The sequence below is a fragment of the Labeo rohita genome, chromosome 3, assembly GCF_022985175.1.
Source record: "Labeo rohita strain BAU-BD-2019 chromosome 3, IGBB_LRoh.1.0, whole genome shotgun sequence".
NCBI lineage: Eukaryota > Metazoa > Chordata > Actinopteri > Cypriniformes > Cyprinidae > Labeo > Labeo rohita.
The window spans coordinates 4,688,967-4,708,378 of record NC_066871.1 but is presented as its reverse complement, the minus strand read 5'-3'; the positions used below and the strand labels follow the sequence as shown (position 1 = coordinate 4,708,378).

The 19,412-nt window shown below is 36.9% G+C and overlaps 3 protein-coding genes across 5 annotated transcripts; all 3 read left to right on the top strand.

Annotated features, from left to right (window-relative positions):
- Positions 1-788: 788 nt before the first annotated feature.
- Positions 789-5,749, top strand: LOC127163366 (C-factor-like). The gene is made up of 6 exons (XM_051106565.1): positions 789-1,052; positions 1,137-1,191; positions 1,326-1,513; positions 4,278-4,439; positions 4,520-4,630; positions 5,452-5,749. Exons 1-6 carry the CDS (start codon positions 906-908, stop codon positions 5,563-5,565), a joined length of 777 nt encoding a protein of 258 aa, XP_050962522.1. The 5' UTR covers positions 789-905; the 3' UTR covers positions 5,566-5,749.
- Positions 5,750-9,282: 3,533 nt separating this feature from the next.
- Positions 9,283-13,259, top strand: LOC127163368 (uncharacterized). Of its 2 annotated transcripts, none has more exons than XM_051106568.1 (6): positions 9,283-9,445; positions 9,533-9,587; positions 9,695-9,882; positions 11,831-11,992; positions 12,123-12,206; positions 13,007-13,259. In XM_051106568.1, the coding sequence occupies exons 1-5, from the start codon at positions 9,299-9,301 to the stop codon at positions 12,204-12,206; spliced, it is 636 nt and encodes a 211-aa protein (XP_050962525.1). In that variant the 5' UTR covers positions 9,283-9,298; the 3' UTR covers positions 13,007-13,259. The 2 variants fall into 2 exon arrangements, with proteins under 2 accessions (XP_050962525.1, XP_050962524.1); XM_051106567.1 differs by having other exon boundaries at positions 12,123-12,233; positions 13,007-13,126.
- Positions 13,260-14,789: 1,530 nt separating this feature from the next.
- Positions 14,790-18,065, top strand: LOC127159486 (C-factor-like). 2 transcript variants are annotated; one of them, XM_051102304.1, is made up of 7 exons: positions 14,790-14,943; positions 16,204-16,329; positions 16,404-16,458; positions 16,935-17,122; positions 17,218-17,379; positions 17,566-17,679; positions 17,801-18,065. In XM_051102304.1, exons 2-7 carry the CDS (start codon positions 16,252-16,254, stop codon positions 17,912-17,914), a joined length of 711 nt encoding a protein of 236 aa, XP_050958261.1. In that variant the 5' UTR covers positions 14,790-14,943; positions 16,204-16,251; the 3' UTR covers positions 17,915-18,065. The 2 variants fall into 2 exon arrangements, with proteins under 2 accessions (XP_050958261.1, XP_050958253.1); XM_051102296.1 differs by lacking the exon at positions 14,790-14,943 and having other exon boundaries at positions 14,970-16,329.
- Positions 18,066-19,412: the final 1,347 nt, after the last annotated feature.

Sequence of the window (19,412 nt, the reverse complement as noted above, 5' to 3'; positions counted from 1 at the left end):
TGATTTCTACATTTGTCTTTCTGTGGACTGAAAAAAAGTATATGCGCTTCTTGCTCCTCCTTTTTGTGTGGTGTTCTTTTTTTAACAGCAAAACTCAACTAGGTTTATTTCATTCTTGAAGTGAACTAGACTGTTGTCTTGAACGTGAGAAAACAACTGCATGGTGTTTCTCGTCCGCTGTGCCTCACAGCTTATTGAAGTAAGTGGTTTACCATCGGGTTGAGGTTTCCTGTGCAACCTCTACGAAAGTTAAGACTGTGTAAGTTATAATTAGACATTTTGCTTCATTACAGTTAATCAAGAGAGACCAAATTTAGCCTAAAATACACATCTGTAGGATAATGGTTAACTATGTGAAATAAAATAGAAATCTGTCACACTTAAGTCGTGTTTACCTAAATTATCATTTCTACCGCTAGTCAACAGCCACAGCCGGTTCCAGAATCAAATCAGGTGCATCTGAAAAGAGTAAGGGTGCTCGCCTTAATTTGTGTTACAAAAGCCAAATTCCCCAAGTTCCCTTACGCAAACCTTTATCGTACTCTGGATTAGGAAATCATGATATTACAGTGAAAGACATATTACACATCCCAATTCATTGCGTTCATGAACGAAAGGATGTTGCGCATGTGTGGTTACAAAAATGAATGAGTCTCACTTTGGGATCGTGCTGCAGAATTCGTTTCAGTGCCCTTCCTCTGTCAGTAAAGGAGTCCGGTGAAGGGCGGTGACTAAAGTGACGGGGTGGCGCTAAAATATGGGGAAGCGATCTTTCTGTCATATCCTCATTTAGCGCAGCATGACGCAAAATGCGTATTGCATAATATTATAGAGGCGTTCAGTTCACTTGGTTGCACATACAAAACGCTTGTAAAGGCAGACAGGTAGAAGCAGCCGGACGTAACATGGCAGCAGTAAAAGCATGCAATATCTTGATCACCGGAGCCAACCGGGGCTTGGGCTTTGAAACAGTTAAACAACTCTTGGAGGACTCTTGTCCAAAACGTCATATTTTTGCCACCTGCCGTGACCCAGATGGACCAAAGTCTGAGGTGAGTTTATGAATAACTAACACAAACAGAAACAGCAGGAGAAATTCTAATTTGCCTTGTTTAATGCATATTATCTTTCTTAAGGCGTTGAGAGAACTGGCAAAAAAGCATCCAAGTGTCATCACTATCATTCGTCTTGGTAAATGTGCATGTGTCCTTCTTGGTGCATTTTAAATTTGAACTGGAAACGAAGTAAATGTCACTGATTTATTATTGGGATTTATTATTATTATTATTATTGAACTGTAGAACTGCCGTTTATGTTATTTTAAGATGCTGATGATCCATCCAGTATCAAAGAGTCTGCCAAGAAAGTGGGATCTCTACTGGGAAACAACGGTTTGAACCTGCTTGTGAATAATGCTGCAATCGTGGCAAGAGGCACAATTCAGACAAGCAGTGTTGAGGACTTGAAAAACACCTTCAACACCAATGTGATAGGACCCTTATTAATCATTAAGGTAATGTAGAAAGCATTGTTAATAGTTCTGAAACAACAGTTTCTCTTATGTAACACGTCCCAGCAAGCAATTTTTGGTCTAAAAAACGTATATTAGCCGTTGAAACACAGCCTAGACGTCTAGGCTAAAATAAGGTTGTCATTGGGCTGTCAGTGAAAATTTAATAGACGTCTAAACATAGCCCTAGAATAGACTATAAATTTATATATATAGAAATATATAGAAATATAGAAATAAAACCAAACACCTTGTAAACGCTGTTAACTTTGCTTACATGATGAAATATCATATATCTCACAAGTATTTTGCCAAAAAATGACATGTAACTAAATTCAAGATTATTTGGTCTAGAAGTGGGTTACAAATAGCCGGACTATATCGGGTCTATAGTTAAACTAGACGTTGAAATGACGACTATTGCTTGCTGGGGTTGGAGGAGTGGCATTCTGGCTAAACATCTACATGTAGGTTGGGGCTTTTTCAGTTGAGCCACTGGGACAGAAGTTTATGACTAGACTATAAAAACGAGTGCTTTTGGGGAAGAACTCACTGGATGTGACAGAGTTAGGATAGTTCAAAGCATTGTACCATAATAAAATCTTAAAGCAGTTTAACCAGTCAGACAAATACACTGCTGCACAGTTTATATGAGCTACCACTTTGTTGCTTAGTAGTTTATTGCGGTTTCTGCATGTTTCCCTGACTAGTTGTTCGTTCTGAGACTAGTCGTCCTGTTGACTAGTAAAGGATCACAGCACTGATCTGGCAATCAGTTGCCTACGTTTCTAGACAACTAGTAAAACCGATTTGTCAGAATAAGCTATAATATGCAACGGGCTTCAGGCTGCAAAATGTGTTCACTCTCAAGAGATCCAGGGTGTAGAGAAGTTTGTTTCTTTATTATAATTTACATCAGTTGCTCACCAAAGGATCCTTTGCAGTAAATGGGCGCCGTCAGAATGAGAGTCCAAACAGCCGATAAAACATCTCAATAATCCACAAGTAGTTATTAGTTAATAGATTACGTTAGGCAACAGTGGTCTGAGCGCGTTTGACTAGACTAAAGCGAAATTAAAGAGCGGTGGTTATGTGATTGTCGGTGGCCGTCTTGAGAAGCGAGAAAGCTTCGAAAAACGGCTCATAAAAAAGACGAGGACGTGAATGGTTTTTACAAGTCTAAATCTAAAATTAGTGTAATATTGCGTGAACATTTCACATGAAATTCTGTCAATGAGGGGGATTTAGAGACTCGGGACGCGCGCCACAAAGCGCGCAAGAAAAATACAACTGCACTATATTTGTGGTCAGTTTAATCAGTGTTGGGAAGGTTACTTTGGAAATGTAATAGGTTACAGATTACAAGTTACTTGATTTAAAATGTAATTTGTAGTGTAACTTTTCAATTACTTTATTAAAGTAATGTAACATTACTTTTAATTACTTTTTGATTGCTCTTCTAAATTCCTAATATCTTCAACTGTTAATCATTTTGAAACATTTAAACCATAACCTTACAGTAGCACTAAACCCTGATTACTGTCAGACTTTCAAAATCCTTGAATTAAGATTATTATAAGTAAGGGATAACATACATCTTTATTTTGCAATAACAACTAGCTGAATGTACATTATCTCACTTATTACACAGCTGCTTAATAGATTATTTAGATGTTTCGTGTCAAAATTATTAGACACGAAACCCTGATCTGAGTTGAAATATTTGAACGCAAAGCTTCCATGAAGAAATCAGTTGCTAGCAAACGGCAAGTTCAAACTAGACATTTTAGGGATACAGTGCAGTAATACCAGTTTTCTTAAATAACATTTCACCATATAAACAATTAAGTAGTAGTACTAGTTTTTTTAGTTATTTTATAATCCATTATAGTGTACAAAAACAAACAAACAAAAAAAAAAACAAAAAACAAAAAACAAAAATGGCAGCAGCTGTATTTGTATGAAACAATAGAGCTAGTCCAAGATACCAGGATGACAGAATTAAGAAATTGTCCACATAATATTGAATTAAGCTTTTTAATTAAAAAAATGTTTTTTTTAACATTTTATTAGCTAACCAAACGCAAAGCTTCCGTCAAGAAAAATTATGACTTAAGTTGCCCCGAATGAGCCTGAGCTATGTAATAATTAAATTTAAAGTACAGCCACCACAAATTCAGACTTTTTTTTTCAGACTGGGGTACTGCATCACCCCTAGTTCCCGCGGCCATGAGAAATCCACATAACTGTACATAAATTAATGTCTTGAGGTGAAAAGCTGCATGTATATAAGGAACAAATCCATCAATAAGACATTTTTACTTTAAACCCGTTTCTGGCCAAAATAAACTATAGGAGTCCATAATCCATAAAAACACTTGTTCCAGTGACAAAGTCCATCACATGCTGTCCTTTCACTTCACAATCCACCAGCGTATTTGTTTAGAACTAAGTTGGACTGATTTGAACTGTGCATATTTCTCCACTGATTCAGACAAGGTAACCTTTTCACTGGAGAAAGCAATATTGTGGATAGAGAGATATTTCTTTACCTGTAAGCAATGGTTTGAAGTTAAAAAAAAAATGTTAATGATGTATTTGTTTCTTTTGCTAACAAGTGATGTAATGCAAAATTCCTCCAAATTTGTTCAGATGAAGATGCGAATGGCCAGAGGCTGAACTATTAATTTAATTCTGCCTTAATTGAGTATTCAATAAGCTTCTAATTTAGAGATATGTAATGATTTCTTCTCTTTCTGTTATGTAGGAGTATCTTCCTTATCTGCAAACAGCAGCCAAAGCCAGCGGGACACCAGGCTTGTCTTGTAATAAAGCAGCTGTCATCAACATCTCCACAGTGGGGGGATCCATAACCAGAATGCCTTCCTTATACGAACAATTCCCAGTGTTGCCATATTGCGTTAGCAAGGTACCGGATCAAATTCATTGCACGTGAAGTATTGATGGTATGAGCTGATGTATAACTCAAATGGTATTTTCACCCATCAGGCAGGTTTAAACATGCTGACTGTGTTAGCTGCTGAAGAGTTAAAGGCTGATGAGATCCTCTGCATGGCCCTTCACCCAGGATGGGTGAGAACTGAACTGGGTGGAGAAAAAGTGAGTGTACATTTATCAGTCAATTTAGTTTATTTTGAGCACAAATGTAGGATACATTTTTAAAATAAGCTTACAAATACAAAAAGTCAACAGGTTAGTAACATGATTGGGCATAATAAGACTATCCTAGAAAGTTTGAGTCTCTCAGAAGTAATTAAAAAATTGTGTCTACACATTGTGGAACAATTTCAGAATAATGTTCCTCAGTGTAAAATTGTGAAGACATTGAATACCTCATCATCTACAGAACATAATAGCATCAAAAGAATCTGGTGAAATCTCTGTGCGCAAGGGACAAAGGTGGAAATCAATATGAAATGCTGTGATTTTCGGGCCCTCACAGGCATGATTCTATAACGTAAACCACTGCATGGACTCAGAAACACCTCCAGAAATCATTATCAATGAACACAGTTTGCAGTGCCATCCACAAACTGTGGTTTCCTCAGTTCCCAGACACTGACTGTTGTTAAAAGAAGAGAGGATGTGGTAAATATGTCCCTGTCCCAACTTTTCTGAGAAGTGCTGTGGCCATCAAAAACCTTATTTTTCCCTTAAAATGGTACATTTCCTCATTTCTGAAACATCTGAAACATTTCAAACATGTTTTCTAAGTTCTATAGGCTTATATGATTTGCAAATCATTGCATTCTGTTTACATTTTACAGTGTCCCAACTTTTTGGATTGGGGTTGTAGCTATTAACTAGATTAAGATGCATGATTAATCTGTTAACCCACTGAACAAGGAAATTGCTGTTTCAGCTATATTGTTTTTATTTTGCATGTTAGTCAACTACATGTATGTTTGTATTGTCTCTAGGCACCACTTGAACCAAAAGAAAGTGTGGAGGGGATGCTGAGTGTCATTGGCAGCCTTACTGAGCAGCAGCATGGTGGATTTTTAGACTACACTGGAAAAACAATTCCCTGGTAAACTAGAAGAACGAAATCTCACCTATACGAGAGGTCACGATTCAAGTCTACTGCCCTGTTTAATCAATGAGCCATAATCATAACCACTTAAGCCAGCATGTTTATGACATGCACATAATTTTGCATCAAATGTAATTGTAATATAATAAAACACTTAACGAAGCAATAAAGTCTTTTCTACTGTCTTTTCTATGTTATATGTTGCAGATACTTTATCAATTGTACACAGAGTGATGGTTCTAGAAAATTATTTGGGGCACAGGTGATATTACTGAGCTAATTATGAACAGGAAATCAGTTGGACGTTGTGGAAGATCTTGTGCTCTCTGTTTTCCTCTGCTGGACAGACCGTGGTGTGACAGACCATTCATTTATGTCATTTATATTTTCCTCTTAACCTCAGCAATATATAAAGTATGGCGCAGCACAATACATTCAGTTTAAAATGGGTGTAGAGTTCACTTAGCTCATATAAAATGCACTTCTAAGGAGGTTGGAAGACCCTACTCATCTTACTCATCAAGGGCATTTCAGTTCTTTAATTGCACCGTGAGGAAGCTTCCTGAGGAGTCATAAGTGAGGACCTAAGGCTATAGCCCCCTAAAATGACTAAAATGATTATTCCAAGGCCTTTTATAAAACCATGATTGGTTGAATTAGTGTGGCATTTTGATTGGTTGTGTTTGAAATAGAAAATCAAGATACTTCCTGTTAGATTCTTGTGTGTTACATAAAGAATTGTGTGTTGTGTTTTGCAAAAAGTGTTTTATGAAATTGAAACCTGAGTCAAAGGCCAAGAATTAGTGTATGGTTTTGCAGATTTGGTGTGTGGTTCTGATGTTTGAGTGTCAGGTTTTAGAAACTGTGTGACAAGTAAAGATTTTGTGTGTAAAAAAACTGTAAAAAACTGGAATCTGAGGGTGCAAAAAATTAAAATATTGAGAAAATCACCTTTAAAGTTGTCCAAATAAAGTTCTTAACATTGCATATTACTAATCAAATATTAAGTTTTGATATATTTACAGTAGGAATTTTACAAAATATGTTCATGGAACATGATCTTTAATGATTTTTGGCATAAAACAAAAATCAATCATTTTGACCCATACTATGTATTTTTGGCTTTTTTTGTGGTCCAGGGTCACATATATATAATACCCTCATTGGGGGCTGAGCCCCCCTAAAATGAAAATCCTAAAATCGCCCCTGGTCCTTGCTCGCTTCACAGTCAGCCGAGTCCCCTTCTCTGCTTCAGTCCCACAGGCCAGCGGCTCCACTTTAGGCTTCCAGACCATCGATTTAGCTCTGGTTCTGTTGGTCTTTGGTCCTTCCTCTTCAAGTGTACTTTTTATGGCGAGAGGATGCATCTTCCAGGAGGGAGAGCTACTGTCACGATCATGATCTATTTTGGTTTTGTTTTCATTCAAACTTTGCACACATGCCAAAAGTGGTGAAACTTTACATCTGATATGGGTTTCAGAAGTGGGTGTGGCAAAATGGCTCGTTAGTTTTGCCATGAAACAGGAAGTTGTTATAATTCAGGCATACAATGTCCGATCTGCACCAAAATTCACATATACACATGACAGGAGTCCTGTCCTGAACACTTATAGCCATAATGCCACCTGCTGGCAACAGGCAGAGGCATGTTTTACGCTCTAATGAACTCCTCATAGAGATTTTATGACATCAACATTATATTTGGTCAGTCTAATCTAAAGGCCTTTGGAATGTTAAATTGCGAAGATCTTGAGTTTTCGTTAAAGGGCGTGTCCGTGGCGGCCTGACAAAGTTTGATGTTTCACCATAGAAATAGAAGGACAGCCATACAATGTCCAATCTGCCTCAAACTTCACACATTTGATAAGAATCCTGACCTGAAGACATGGAAAGACCAATATTCAGGTATAATCATAGCGCCACCTGTTGGCAACAGAATACGTCATGCTTTGCACTAACTCAAACATACCATGTTCAATCTGCACCAAACTTCATATGTTTGATAAAATTGCTGGCCTGAAGACATCTACATGCTAATAACCAGTTATAGTCATAGAGCCACCGCCTGGAGGCAGGAAGTTTGGCACATATAAATGACTTTGACATATTGTGGACAATATGCATTTAAAGTCATAAATATAGAAGTATAAGACTTTAAATGCATATTGTCCACAGTTCACTGTTTTCCTAAAGCCACCGGGTGTGAGGGCCTATTCTGATTGTGTCTTCATACGCTGGCCTATAGCAGCCACTTGTTACACTAACATAATCTGCTTAGTAATTATGCATGCCATATGCCATTATCTAGGTACACCAAAGTTCTGCTTTGGCACTGGTTAAACTGGATCCCATTCATTACCCATAACGTATTGATGGCATGAACTGATGTATTATGTTGACGCTATGTTTGCCTGTCAGGCAGGTTTTAACATGCTGACTGTGTTAGCTGCTGAGGAGTTAAAGGTGTGTGGAGATGCTCTGCATGGCCAGGATGGGTGAAGACTCAACTGGGTGGAGAAAAAGTGAGTGTTTAGTTTTTCTTTAGTAGTTTGAAGTCTCCATGGAAAAAACATTCTCTGGTAAGCCAAAAGAACAAAGTCACTCCAATACGAGGTCACAAAAGGGCCTATTCAGGTCTAAACTGCCGTGTTTTTTCTATGAACCATAAAAGGGCACATGTAATAAGCAGATGACAACTTTGTGTCAAATGTACTTTCATACAATAAAACAATTATGGAAGCAATAAATCAGTTCTCTCTTTTCTATGTTATTGTGTTCCAAATACTTTGAAAATCAATTACACAAAAAATTATTTATAGGATGGCAAGACGGTGGCATGATGACTCTGAGGGTAGTTCAGACTGCAGGATTGCTAAATGACTAAAGAAACACAGTCAGCATGATGGTGCAAAATTGTACGTTTCTTTTCTATTACCTTCCACTGCTACTGGAAAGGTTTATTAACAATAATGACTCATGAACAGTTACACTTGAGACATAGTCACTAAAAGTAATCACTATTTCTCAATGGAAGAAGTGATTAGGGCTTTTGCTTTTGCAACTGGTGAGCTCTATTATGTTTTATTGGTGTTAGTTGAACTACTAATCAGCTCTTTACTTTTTGGGTTGTCCCTTCCAGAATTTGTCTTAAACTGTCCAGATCTAGCCTATATCTGTTATCCCCTCTACTCTGTAAAAAACAATTTGTTGAGTCAACTTAAAATAATTTGTAAACTGGCTGCCTTAAAATTTTAGGTTCAGTCAACTCAAAAAAAAGTTTATTCAACTTGAAATGTTCAATTATACTAAGTGACAACTTAGATATTTGAGGTGATTCAACTTAAAATTTTAAGGCAGCTGGGTTACTTATCTATCTGTTAAGTTTAACAAACACAAATATCTAAGTTGTTACTTAGTACAACTTAACATTTCAAGTTTACAAAACTTATTTTAGTCTTAGTCTTACTTTTCTGTTTTTCTTTCAAAAAAAAACAAAACAAAAAAAAAACTGCAGCCTAATTTAAATGAGCTGCCACTCTTCATCACAGATTTTCAAATCATTACCCACATGTTATTGTTACCTTGGCTTGTTTTTTTTGTTTTTTTTTTCATCTTATCTTATTTATAGTATGACATAGCACAATACAGTTCAAAATGGGTGTGGAGTTAACTTGCCTGTATATAAAGCACTTCTAAAGATCAGGTTAGATAAGCCAAGCTGGTGAACTTAGAACATGGCAGCAATGAAAGCATGCAACATCTTGATCACCGGAGCCAACCGGGGCTTAGGATTAGAAATGGTTAAGCAACTCTTGGAAGATTCTTGTCAAAAACGGCATATTTTTGCTACCTGTCGTGATCCAGATGGGCCCAAGTCTGAGGTGAGTTATAAATAGCTAATACAAATAGGAAACACCAGGATAAATCCAAATGTGCCATGTTTAATTATGCATATCATCTTTCTTAAGACATTAAGAGAACTGGCGAAAAAGCATCCGAGTGTGATCACTATCATTCGTCTTGGTAAATATGCATTTAAAGCTCACTAGAAATAGTTTTTAGATTTTTGTATGTAATTACCATTTCATTGCTTAATACTTTAGCACTAATTGTTGTTCTGTTCATTTTAGATGCTGATGATCCATCCAGTGTCAAAGAATCTGCCAAGAAAGTAGGATCTCTACTGGGAAACAACGGTTTGAACCTGCTTGTGAATAATGCTGCAATATTGGCAAATGGCAACATTCAGACTAGCAGTGTTGAAGACATGAAAAACACCTTCAACACCAATGTAATAGGACCCTTACTAATCATTAAGGTAATGTAGAAAGCATCAAGAGCTCTAAAAAACAATTTGTCATTTGAAGTCATTAAATCTTATGCATTCTGGCTAAACATCTAGGCTGGGGCTCTCTATATTTTGTCACCGGTGCATAAGTTTGTGATTGAACAATGAAAATGAGTGTTTCTGGTGAAGTCACTGGATGTGGCATAGATTTCAAGGATTGCAAGGTTCATGGCATTGTACCAAAATAATCTTAAAATGGGACTAGCTGGTCTCTCACCCTTATTATTTAAGGCTAAAGACACTGCTGCACTTTAAGTCAAGTTACCTTTATTTATGTAGCGCTTTATACAATATAGACTGTGTCATAGCAGCTTTACAGTGTCAAAGAGGAAAATAGTTTGCCAATAATGCAAAAGGACAATAACAAACTCAGTTGATTCAGTGATGACATCATCCAGCTCAGTTCAGCTCTTTTCCAATAGTGTATTGCCAGAAACTAAGCGTCCACAAGTAAGCAAGCCGAAGGCGACAGTAGCAAGGACCCAAAACTCCATCGGTGACAGAAATGGAGAAACCAGGGCTCTGTCAGGGGCCAGTTCTCCTCTGGCCTAGGAAACCAGCATGATGTGGTTTAATTCCAGGCTGCTATACAGGTCAGATTGTGCAGAAGTCCTGATGGCTGTCTAGTTGACGAGGTATTCGCAGGGGATCTGTCTCTTGGGCTCGTCTGATTGACATAGTCTCCACTGATATTTAGGCTATAGAGGTCATCACTAGGTGTTGATCCACCATCTGGTCTTGATACACTTGGCCAGAGAAGGCAGCGAAAGTGAAGGACTGTAATGTGATATAAGCTCACTCACGTACTGAGAAAGTAAACCTTTTGTATTGCAAACATGATATTCGACTCTGAACTGCTGCTAATAATTATTATTTTTTTCTAGAATATTCTGACCATTAGTACCCGTCTCACCTAGATACACTTCATCATTGCATCATTGTTGTGTTTGGTGATACGCGCGAGCTACGCGACACATATTTACATTGTCTACAGCCCACCTCCAGCAGCGCGGGGGTGTCATAATTTTCAAAGACTTTTTACCGGCGCTCAGCCGAACTTCGTTTTGCCCCCAAACAAAAAACGAAACCGAACTTCATTTGAAGTATACTGGGGCTTTTACATGTTACCCTTGGGAGATATTATCAGGAACTGCTGTGTTGTGGGAAAATGGTGGCACCTGTTGATGCACACTATATTGAGCAAATGCCTGGGGTTGTGTTTGTTGTCTTCTAAAAGAGATGGAAAGTAAGCAGATCTAGAAGTTTTTAGAGCTTTTCTATAAGTTGAAGTACTTTTCCTCAATGCAATATGAAATACCTCGTTTTGCTTTGTTTACCAGTAGTTTATTTTGTCGTGCATGCTTCAGTCTCCTTCTGACTATTTCTTTGGGGTCTGTGTCAACATACAACATTTCTAGATGACTAGTCAACTACACTGTAAAAAACAATTTGTTGAGTCAACTTAAAATAATTTGTAACCTGGCTGCCTTAAAATTTTAAGTTCAGTCAACTCAAAAAAAGTGTATTCAACTTGAAATGTTAAATTATACTAAATGACATGACACTAAATGATTTTAGTTGAATCAACTTAAAATTTTAAGGCAGCTGGGTTACCTACCCATCTGTTAAGTTTAGCAAACACAAATATCTAAGTTGTTACTTGGTACATCTTAACATTTCAAGTTGAATAAACTTATTTTTGTTGACTGAACTTAAAATTTTAAGGCAGCAGAGTAACAAATTATTTTAAGCTGACTCAACAAATTGTGCTTTTTATTTTTTACAGTGTAGTACAAATGAATAAGCTACAATATGCTGTACACTTACTGCCAGAACTCAAAAAGTAATTTTCAATGTTAACTTTATTATAAATAAACTTTTAATTTAAAAATCTGTAATCCTTTCTCTTTTTATGTAGGAATACCTGCCATATCTACAAACAGCGGCAAAAGCCAGTGGGATACCAGCAATGTCCTGTAATAAAGCAGCTGTCATTAACATCTCCACTCTTGGGGGATCCATAACCAGAATGCCTTCCATGTACTCCCAATTCCCAGTGTTTCCATATTGTGTGAGCAAGGTACACTAGATTCTTTAAGTTGTCCTGATTTAAGTAGTTCTGCTATTACTTAAACCAGATCCCATTAATTCGCATGATGTGTTGATGGCATGAGTCCATGCATAACTCAAATGCTATGTTTATATATCAGGCAAGTTTTAACATGCTGACTGTGTTAGCTGCTGAGGAGTTAAAGGCGGATGAGATTCTCTGCATGGCCCTTCACCCAGGATAGGTAAAGACTGACATGGGTGGCGCAAAAGTGAGTTTAGATCCCATGAATCCATGTTAAGTACATATTTAATATACAGGTTTTTTTTCTTCAAGTTTTCTTCAAGCTTCAAATCATATTACACTACTACACTGTAAAAAAAAAAAAAAAGTTATTTGTTGAGTCAACTTAAGATAATTTGTTACCTGGCTGCCTTACAATTTTAGGTTTAGTCAACTTGAAATGTAAGTTGACAACTTAGATATTTGAGTTGATTCAACTTAAAATTTTAGGCAGCTGGTTAACAAGCCAAGCTTTTAAGTTTAACAAACCAAATTTGTTGTTTAGTCAACTCAAATATATAAGCTGTTAATTAGTACAACTTAATATTTCAAGTTGATTAAACAACTTGATTAGCAATGTAACAGATTATTTTATGTTGACTCAACACTTTTTTTTTAACAGTGTATGACAGCCAAGGTATTAAAAACTTTGCTGTACAAAATAATTTGCATGTAATCGAGAAATGATTGAGTGACAGCTCTACCTGCTGGCCAAAATGTAATATAAATAGACAGACTTTATTACAGCTTTATAATAATTTGACCTAAACTCAAGCTTAATGCTTCCAAATTAGAAAACATTTTGTGCTCTATATTACCACAGGTTGTTAAATTTAAGTTCACAGAAACTCCTCCCCCCACTGCAATATCAAATCTTTAGTCTCCATCTAAATATGCTATGCTCCAAAGCATAGTACAAACATTATGGAAAATGGATGGATGGATGTTAGTGAACTATATGTATGTTTGTATTTTCACTAGGCACCGCTTGAATCAAAAGAAAGTGTGGAGGGGATGCTGCGTGTCATTGGCAGCCTTACTGAGAAGCAGCACGGTGGATTCTTGGACTACAATGGAGAAATTTTGCCCTGGTAAACCAGATGAAAAATATGGTCACGGAAAGGCTGGCCAGGTCCAAACTGCTTCATTTAACCTAATAACCATTAAATGGTTACAATAAAGTGCCACAAGGGTTTATGACAGAAACATGACAATTTTATACCATTTCATACAATAAAACACTTTGATAAGCAAAGCGGTGCTGTCTTTTATTTAACTGTTTTATGCTGTCGATTACACATGCAGCTGAATCAGGGAGAGAAGTTAATAGTTAATAGAATTTTCAATGCTGGGTCATTACTGGTATTTAGTACGTTTTAGACATCATAAACTTTAGAATATCAATTTTGAAAGTATTTTTTGTGTGTACTGTGAAAATGTGAAAAATGTGCTGTCATTTGCCAGCTTTCATTTGAAGGGTCAATTGTCAAAAGTGAAGAGTAACTTGAGTAACAAAAAAACTCATGGTTACAGTCAATGTTATTGTTGAACCTGCCACATGAGGTCAGCATAATCTTTGTCCCAGCTATACTGCACTATACATCACACACATATCCCAGAAATTCTGCACCAACCATCCCTAGACTCTTTCCTCTCTTCCCTGTGCACTAATCATCCAAGCATCAGCCAGACCCATCATGACCACTACTGTTATTCATGTATGTCCCACGGGGTACGATGCTTCATCCAGGCCTGTTCAAACTGTGCCATGACCAAATAACTGTGCTCTCCAAACTCATTACGCTGCCCATTCCCTGCTGTACTTGTGAATGTGTTTTATCAAGGATCTCCCACCATTCAGTGGCCAAATCTACATGCTAGTTAATATTGATTTTCCAAGACCTTTTCTACCATGTTTTCCAAAACTTCAGGCACCCGAAAGAAATAGTGTCTAACTGCAGTCCTCAGTTAGTATCCAAATTTTGAAAGACCTTCTTCTGTTTCCTAAGTGTACCCATCAGTACATCCTCTGGGTACCATCCTCAAACAGGCAAAAGAGTTCAGAATATTGATAAAAAACCTCAAGCTCATGTCTTGAAATATTTATATATAATCACTAAAAATAAGTTTCTCAGTGGAGGAAATAAATGGGGTTATTACTTGGCGTTATTGTAGGGAAAAATAATAAGCATGTCTTTTTTGAAGTAAAATATCCTTATTATATACAGTGTATTAGCTTTATGGAAAGTGCCCAAAAACCCAAGCACCCAAGTTATTTACGTGTCAATGTGAGCTGACTAAACATCACTCTTTATATTCAAGAAAAAAAGCATGCTGGAGCATACATATTGTACAATAAAAATCAGGAGTTGTGGAAATTTTAATTTCAACTACTATACAGGAAAGCACTGCAAGCAAAAACCTTTGAAAACATGTTACTCATTTCTTTTGTTTTCTGTACGGTCTTTCAGCACACCTTTATTTAAAGAGCCGTCACTGTTTTTCACACTTGCAAATCATTAACAAGCAGAGACAAGCAGTCGCTGTTAGTATTTTAGTTAACAGCACAGATCTCAGATTTCACAGCTGAAATGTTATGTTTAGCTTGTTTTTAAACTCTCTCTCTCTCTCTCTCTCTCTGACAATTCATATCATTTATCTTTTCCTCTTAACCTCAATAACACATACAGTATGATGCAGCACAATACATAAGTTAAAAATGGGCGTGGAATTCACTTGATACACATAAAAAGCACTTCAAAAGATAACCAAGACTGATGAACTTGCAGCAGTGAAAGCATGCAATATCTTCATCACTGTAACCAACCAGGGCTTGGGCTTAGAAACTCTTGGAGGATTCTTGTCAGAGATGACATATTTTTGTTACCTGCCATGACCTAGATGGTTCAAAGTCTGAGGTGAGTTTTAAATAACTAATACAAATAGAAAACACCAGGATAAATCCAAATGTGCTTTTCTAAGGCATTAAGAGAACTGGCTAGAAAGCATCCAAGTGTGATCACTATCATACGTCTTGGTAAATGTTCACATGTTATACTTGGTGTATTTAATTGTTTTCACTAGAATTATTATTATTATTATTTAATCTGTAAGGATGCTCCCTGTGGTGCAGCAGTAAAAGTTAATCAGGGCAAAGGCAAAAATGTTTAGCCTTTACTGGAAGTAGAGATGCAGACAGCCTACTCTGACTACTCGGTCTTTATGGTAGGGACTGAAAAAAATCTTCAGCTGTGGACACCAAGGTACTTATAGCTTTTGACTCTCTGAACCTCCACTTTAAGGCCAATTGTCCTGAAGATGTAGCAATAGCCAAAAATACACTGTATGGGTCAAAATGATCAATTTTTCCTTTATGCCAAAAATCATTAGGATATTAAGTAAAGATCATTTTCCATTAAGATACTTTGTAAATTTCCTACTGTAAATATATCAAAGCTTAATTTTTGATTTGTAATTTGCATTGCTAAGAACCTTATTTGGACAATTTTAAAAGGCGATTTTCTCAATATTTGCACCCTTAGATTTTATGATTTTCAAATAGTTGTATCTCGGCCAAATATTGTCCTATCCTAACAAACCATGCAACAATGAAAAGGTTATTTATTCAGCTTATTATTGACCCTTATGACTGGTTTTGTGGTCCAGGCCTCATCTCCAATGGAGGGCATTTGCAATTTATGTGTTTTAGGAAAACAGATGGCCGCTGAGTGAACTGACTTTTCTTTAACCCAGCTTCACAACAGAAGTTTATTCAGTGTAGGGTTAAATTACGGGGAATGTTCCCTTTGAACGACCTATGGACAGTGGCAATAATGGAGCTACTATTTAGCTCATCAGTTTCTGAGTCATACTTTCCAGATTTTGCTTCAGGCCTGTTGGTTCTAGCCTAGATCTTTAGCCTCTGCTTTTACTCCTGATAGCGTTTATGATTTGGAATAATACATTACAGCCTCTGGAAGGCATCCAAGCAGTTTTACTACTCAAAGCACTGAAAAGTTCCTGAGTCACGATGAAATGTTATCTCATGGTTACACACACTGTATGCGTTGTGCAATAGGGGGGTAGAGGCCACTCTGCATGCTATACAAAATGCCGTACTGTGCAGCAGGTTGGCTGACAGAACCAGAATTTCATTTTTGAACATGGCTGTGTTTAAGGCATGCAGTGCTTTAGTGACAGGCGCCAACCGAGGCTTGGGTTTAGAAATGGTCAAGCAGCTCCTGGAAGCCCAGTGCTCAAAGGTTTTTGCTGCATGTCGTGACCCAGATGGGCCAAACTCTGAGGTGAGTATAGGTGAATTGAGTTTAGGATTGTAGACAAATCTGTCTTTATCATTTACGTTCTCTTTCTGATTCAGGCACTGAGAGAACTGGCTAAAAAGCATCCAGATGTTGTCACCATTGTGAAGCTTGGTACATTTGTATTCTGGACTACATTGTACATTACACATTACATTGTACATTTTTTGTCTTGTTTCCAGCCAAAATATCAAAAAATCCTTAAATCAAGAATCATTTTCTAGACAAGTAAAAATGATTGTCTTGTTTTCAGAAAAAAAAGAAGTCAAAATTAAGTGAGTTTTTGCTTAGAACAAGCTAAATATTCTGCCAGTGGGGTAAGCAAGTCTTATTTCAAGCAGAAGACAATTATTTTGCTTGTTTCAAGCAAAAACTTGCTTAATTTTGACTTTTTTTTTTTTTTTTTTTTTTTTTTTTTTTTTTGAAAACAAAACAATAATTTTTACTTGTCCAGAAAATCCTTCTTGATTTAGGAATTTTTAGATATTTTGGCTGGAAACAGGACAAAAAAAATCTAAGTAAGAAAAGCATTTTTGCAGTGTTTAAGTTTCGAAATAACATGTCACTTATTTTATTCCTGCTAATTTTAGATGTTGCTGATCCATGCAGTATCAAAGAGTCTGCCAAAAAAGTGGGTTCTCTACTAGGGAGGAATGGCCTGAACCTGCTCGTGAATAATGCTGCAGTGTTGCCACAAAAAACCATGCTGACCGCAACTGTTGAGGACATGCAAAACGCCTTCAACACCAACGTGATAGGACCTTTGTTTGTCATTCGGGTAATGGAAATCACTTTTGAGAGCATGCCGAATCTAAAACGAAACTTGATTTCTTCCAGTGTCTGAAATACTTGGTTGTGAATGTCTTTAATCAGGAGTACCTGTCATATCTGAAAACAGCAGCTAAAGCTAGTAGCAAACCAGGGATGTCATGTGATAAAGCAGCTGTGATCAACATCTCCACAGATTCAGGATCTATGACCATCATGCCAGAAATAATAGATCCATTCCCATTCTTCCCATACAGCATCAGCAAGGTACCGAATCCTAAAACTGTTCTGATGGGCTTCAAAAATCCTCATTTGTCTATTATAACAAACAGTTATTTGGAAATGTTTAAAGAAACGCGAATTCCAAACGACTGCGCTAATAAGCTGTGTGCAGATGAACACAGTTTGAACAAAAACCATTGAAACTTTGTCATGCATCTGTTTTCTTTTCAGGCTGGTCTTAACATGTTGACAGTATATACCGCTAGGGACTTTAAGGCAGATGAGATCCTTTGCATGTCTCTTCACCCAGGATGGGTGAAGACGGACATGGGGGGTGGAGATATGGTAAATCTAGATTTAGTAGTAATGGTATCTCTCAGGACCTACACAGACCTGCACGCTGATGGTCGCTTTTTGCTAATGTTACACTATTTTAAATGCACGTTATTCCCTGTTTGTCCACCAGGCACTTATTGATACCAGAGAAAGTGTGGAGGGGATGCTGAGTGTCATTGGCAGTCTTACTGAGAAGCAGAATGGAGGATTCTTTGACTACACTGGAAAAACAATGCCTTGGTAAACCAGAAAAAAAAATCTTAAATGAGGAAGTTTATCAAAGACGTTCAACTGATTTATTTTACCCATTATAAATAAAGCCATAAGAACAGTCATTAATGTTTAACAAGTTTAACTTAATTCTCTATGTTCAATACAATAAAACAAAGAAACAATACTGCAGTAGTCATTTATCTAAATGCATACACCTTTTGTGCTATATAATTTGCCATTCACCATTAAAAAGACAAAACACCATCACAACATATTAATGTTGTATTTTCAGATAGTATTTCTATGCTGCTACATGCACCTTAGCCAACTATATGGGATGGGCCTACATTTTGATCAATATCCTTACATTTTATAAACACTTACATAGATCTGCTGAGTTTACCAAGCTACTACAGTAGTCAGCATTTGAAGTGGATCAAAACCTTTAAATCAAAGTTGTCCTAAAACCAACAACAACAACAAAAAAAAAAACTTCTTGTCTTGGGACACCTTTGATGAACTTTTTTGATCCACTTCAAATGTTGACTATTATACTTCTGCTAAACTTAGGATTGTGAAAATATGTTGAATATGAATAAGACTGTTCAGTGAGACTCTGGAGGTTTACTTGCATTGCCTGTGTTTATTAGGATTCCCTTTTGTGCAACGTTGGCTGCTGAAAGGGTTTTTCCCAGGTTGTTGATTTGCTGGAGGTTCAGTAGCTGAAGGATTAGTGTGGAGTCAGTATGCTGGTTGATGTTTTGAGGTCAGACAAGGTCAGACTCTGAGACACAGCTATGCAGCAAAACAACTCAGAACACAAAATTCTCAATGAAAAAAAAAATACAGTAAAAGAGAGAAGAGTGTGATGAAACTAGATGGGTTATCTCCTCAGTTCTCATGGTAGAGGAGCAGCAGACATGCAGGCCAGGATGCCCAACAGCCCAAAAAGGTGAGGTGTGGGAAAAGACAGTGGTAAAAAGCCCAAGAGTGAAAAACAAAATTCGTTGGTGTCCTGAGTTTTTAAACTCAGCTGTTGGACACACATCAAAATGGTGTCTTGACTAATTAGACGTTGTCTTAGCTCAAGTGTTGCTATGTTTCTCCTCCCAATACATAAATCAGCATGTTATCCTATTAGTCACATGGTCCAAAATTTCCTGATCTTGCAGAGTATAATTTGGACATGATACATTTTATAAAGAATTGATTGATAGTATGTGTGTGTTTGAAAATCTCTTCTCAAAACGTTTCTAAACATGAATATAAACTTTTAAGACTCAATAAAAAACATACACAATGAGTAATTTGAACATGATAGTCAAATGTGTGGGTTGTGTACATGATATGGACTTACGCAATGCTCTGGTATTCATTTATAAGTCCTTTTAACATCATTTCTATGCATTTATATATGTAAAAGCAGTCTATGTGCTGTTCTGTGAAGGATGAAAGGAAAGGAAAGGACAGGACGTGACGTGAGGCCAAATATGGTGATACTCAGAATTTGTGCTCTGCATTTAACCCAT

What these genes read in the sequence shown, in the direction of transcription:
- LOC127163366 (XM_051106565.1), top strand. Translation starts at nt 906, where the DNA reads ATGGCAGCAGTAAAAGCATGCAATATCTTGATCACCGGAGCCAACCGG. An exon ending in CAGATGGACCAAAGTCTGAG is followed by an intron (nt 1,053 to 1,136) that starts GTGAGTTTATGA and finishes ATCTTTCTTAAG; the next exon opens with GCGTTGAGAGAACTGGCAAA. An exon ending in CATCACTATCATTCGTCTTG is followed by an intron (nt 1,192 to 1,325) that starts GTAAATGTGCAT and finishes TGTTATTTTAAG; the next exon opens with ATGCTGATGATCCATCCAGT.
- LOC127163368 (XM_051106568.1), top strand. Translation starts at nt 9,299, where the DNA reads ATGGCAGCAATGAAAGCATGCAACATCTTGATCACCGGAGCCAACCGG. An exon ending in GATCACTATCATTCGTCTTG is followed by an intron (nt 9,588 to 9,694) that starts GTAAATATGCAT and finishes TGTTCATTTTAG; the next exon opens with ATGCTGATGATCCATCCAGT. An exon ending in GACCCTTACTAATCATTAAG is followed by an intron (nt 9,883 to 11,830) that starts GTAATGTAGAAA and finishes CTTTTTATGTAG; the next exon opens with GAATACCTGCCATATCTACA.
- LOC127159486 (XM_051102296.1), top strand. Translation starts at nt 16,189, where the DNA reads ATGGCTGTGTTTAAGGCATGCAGTGCTTTAGTGACAGGCGCCAACCGA. An exon ending in CAGATGGGCCAAACTCTGAG is followed by an intron (nt 16,330 to 16,403) that starts GTGAGTATAGGT and finishes TTTCTGATTCAG; the next exon opens with GCACTGAGAGAACTGGCTAA. An exon ending in TCCCATACAGCATCAGCAAG is followed by an intron (nt 17,380 to 17,565) that starts GTACCGAATCCT and finishes TTTTCTTTTCAG; the next exon opens with GCTGGTCTTAACATGTTGAC.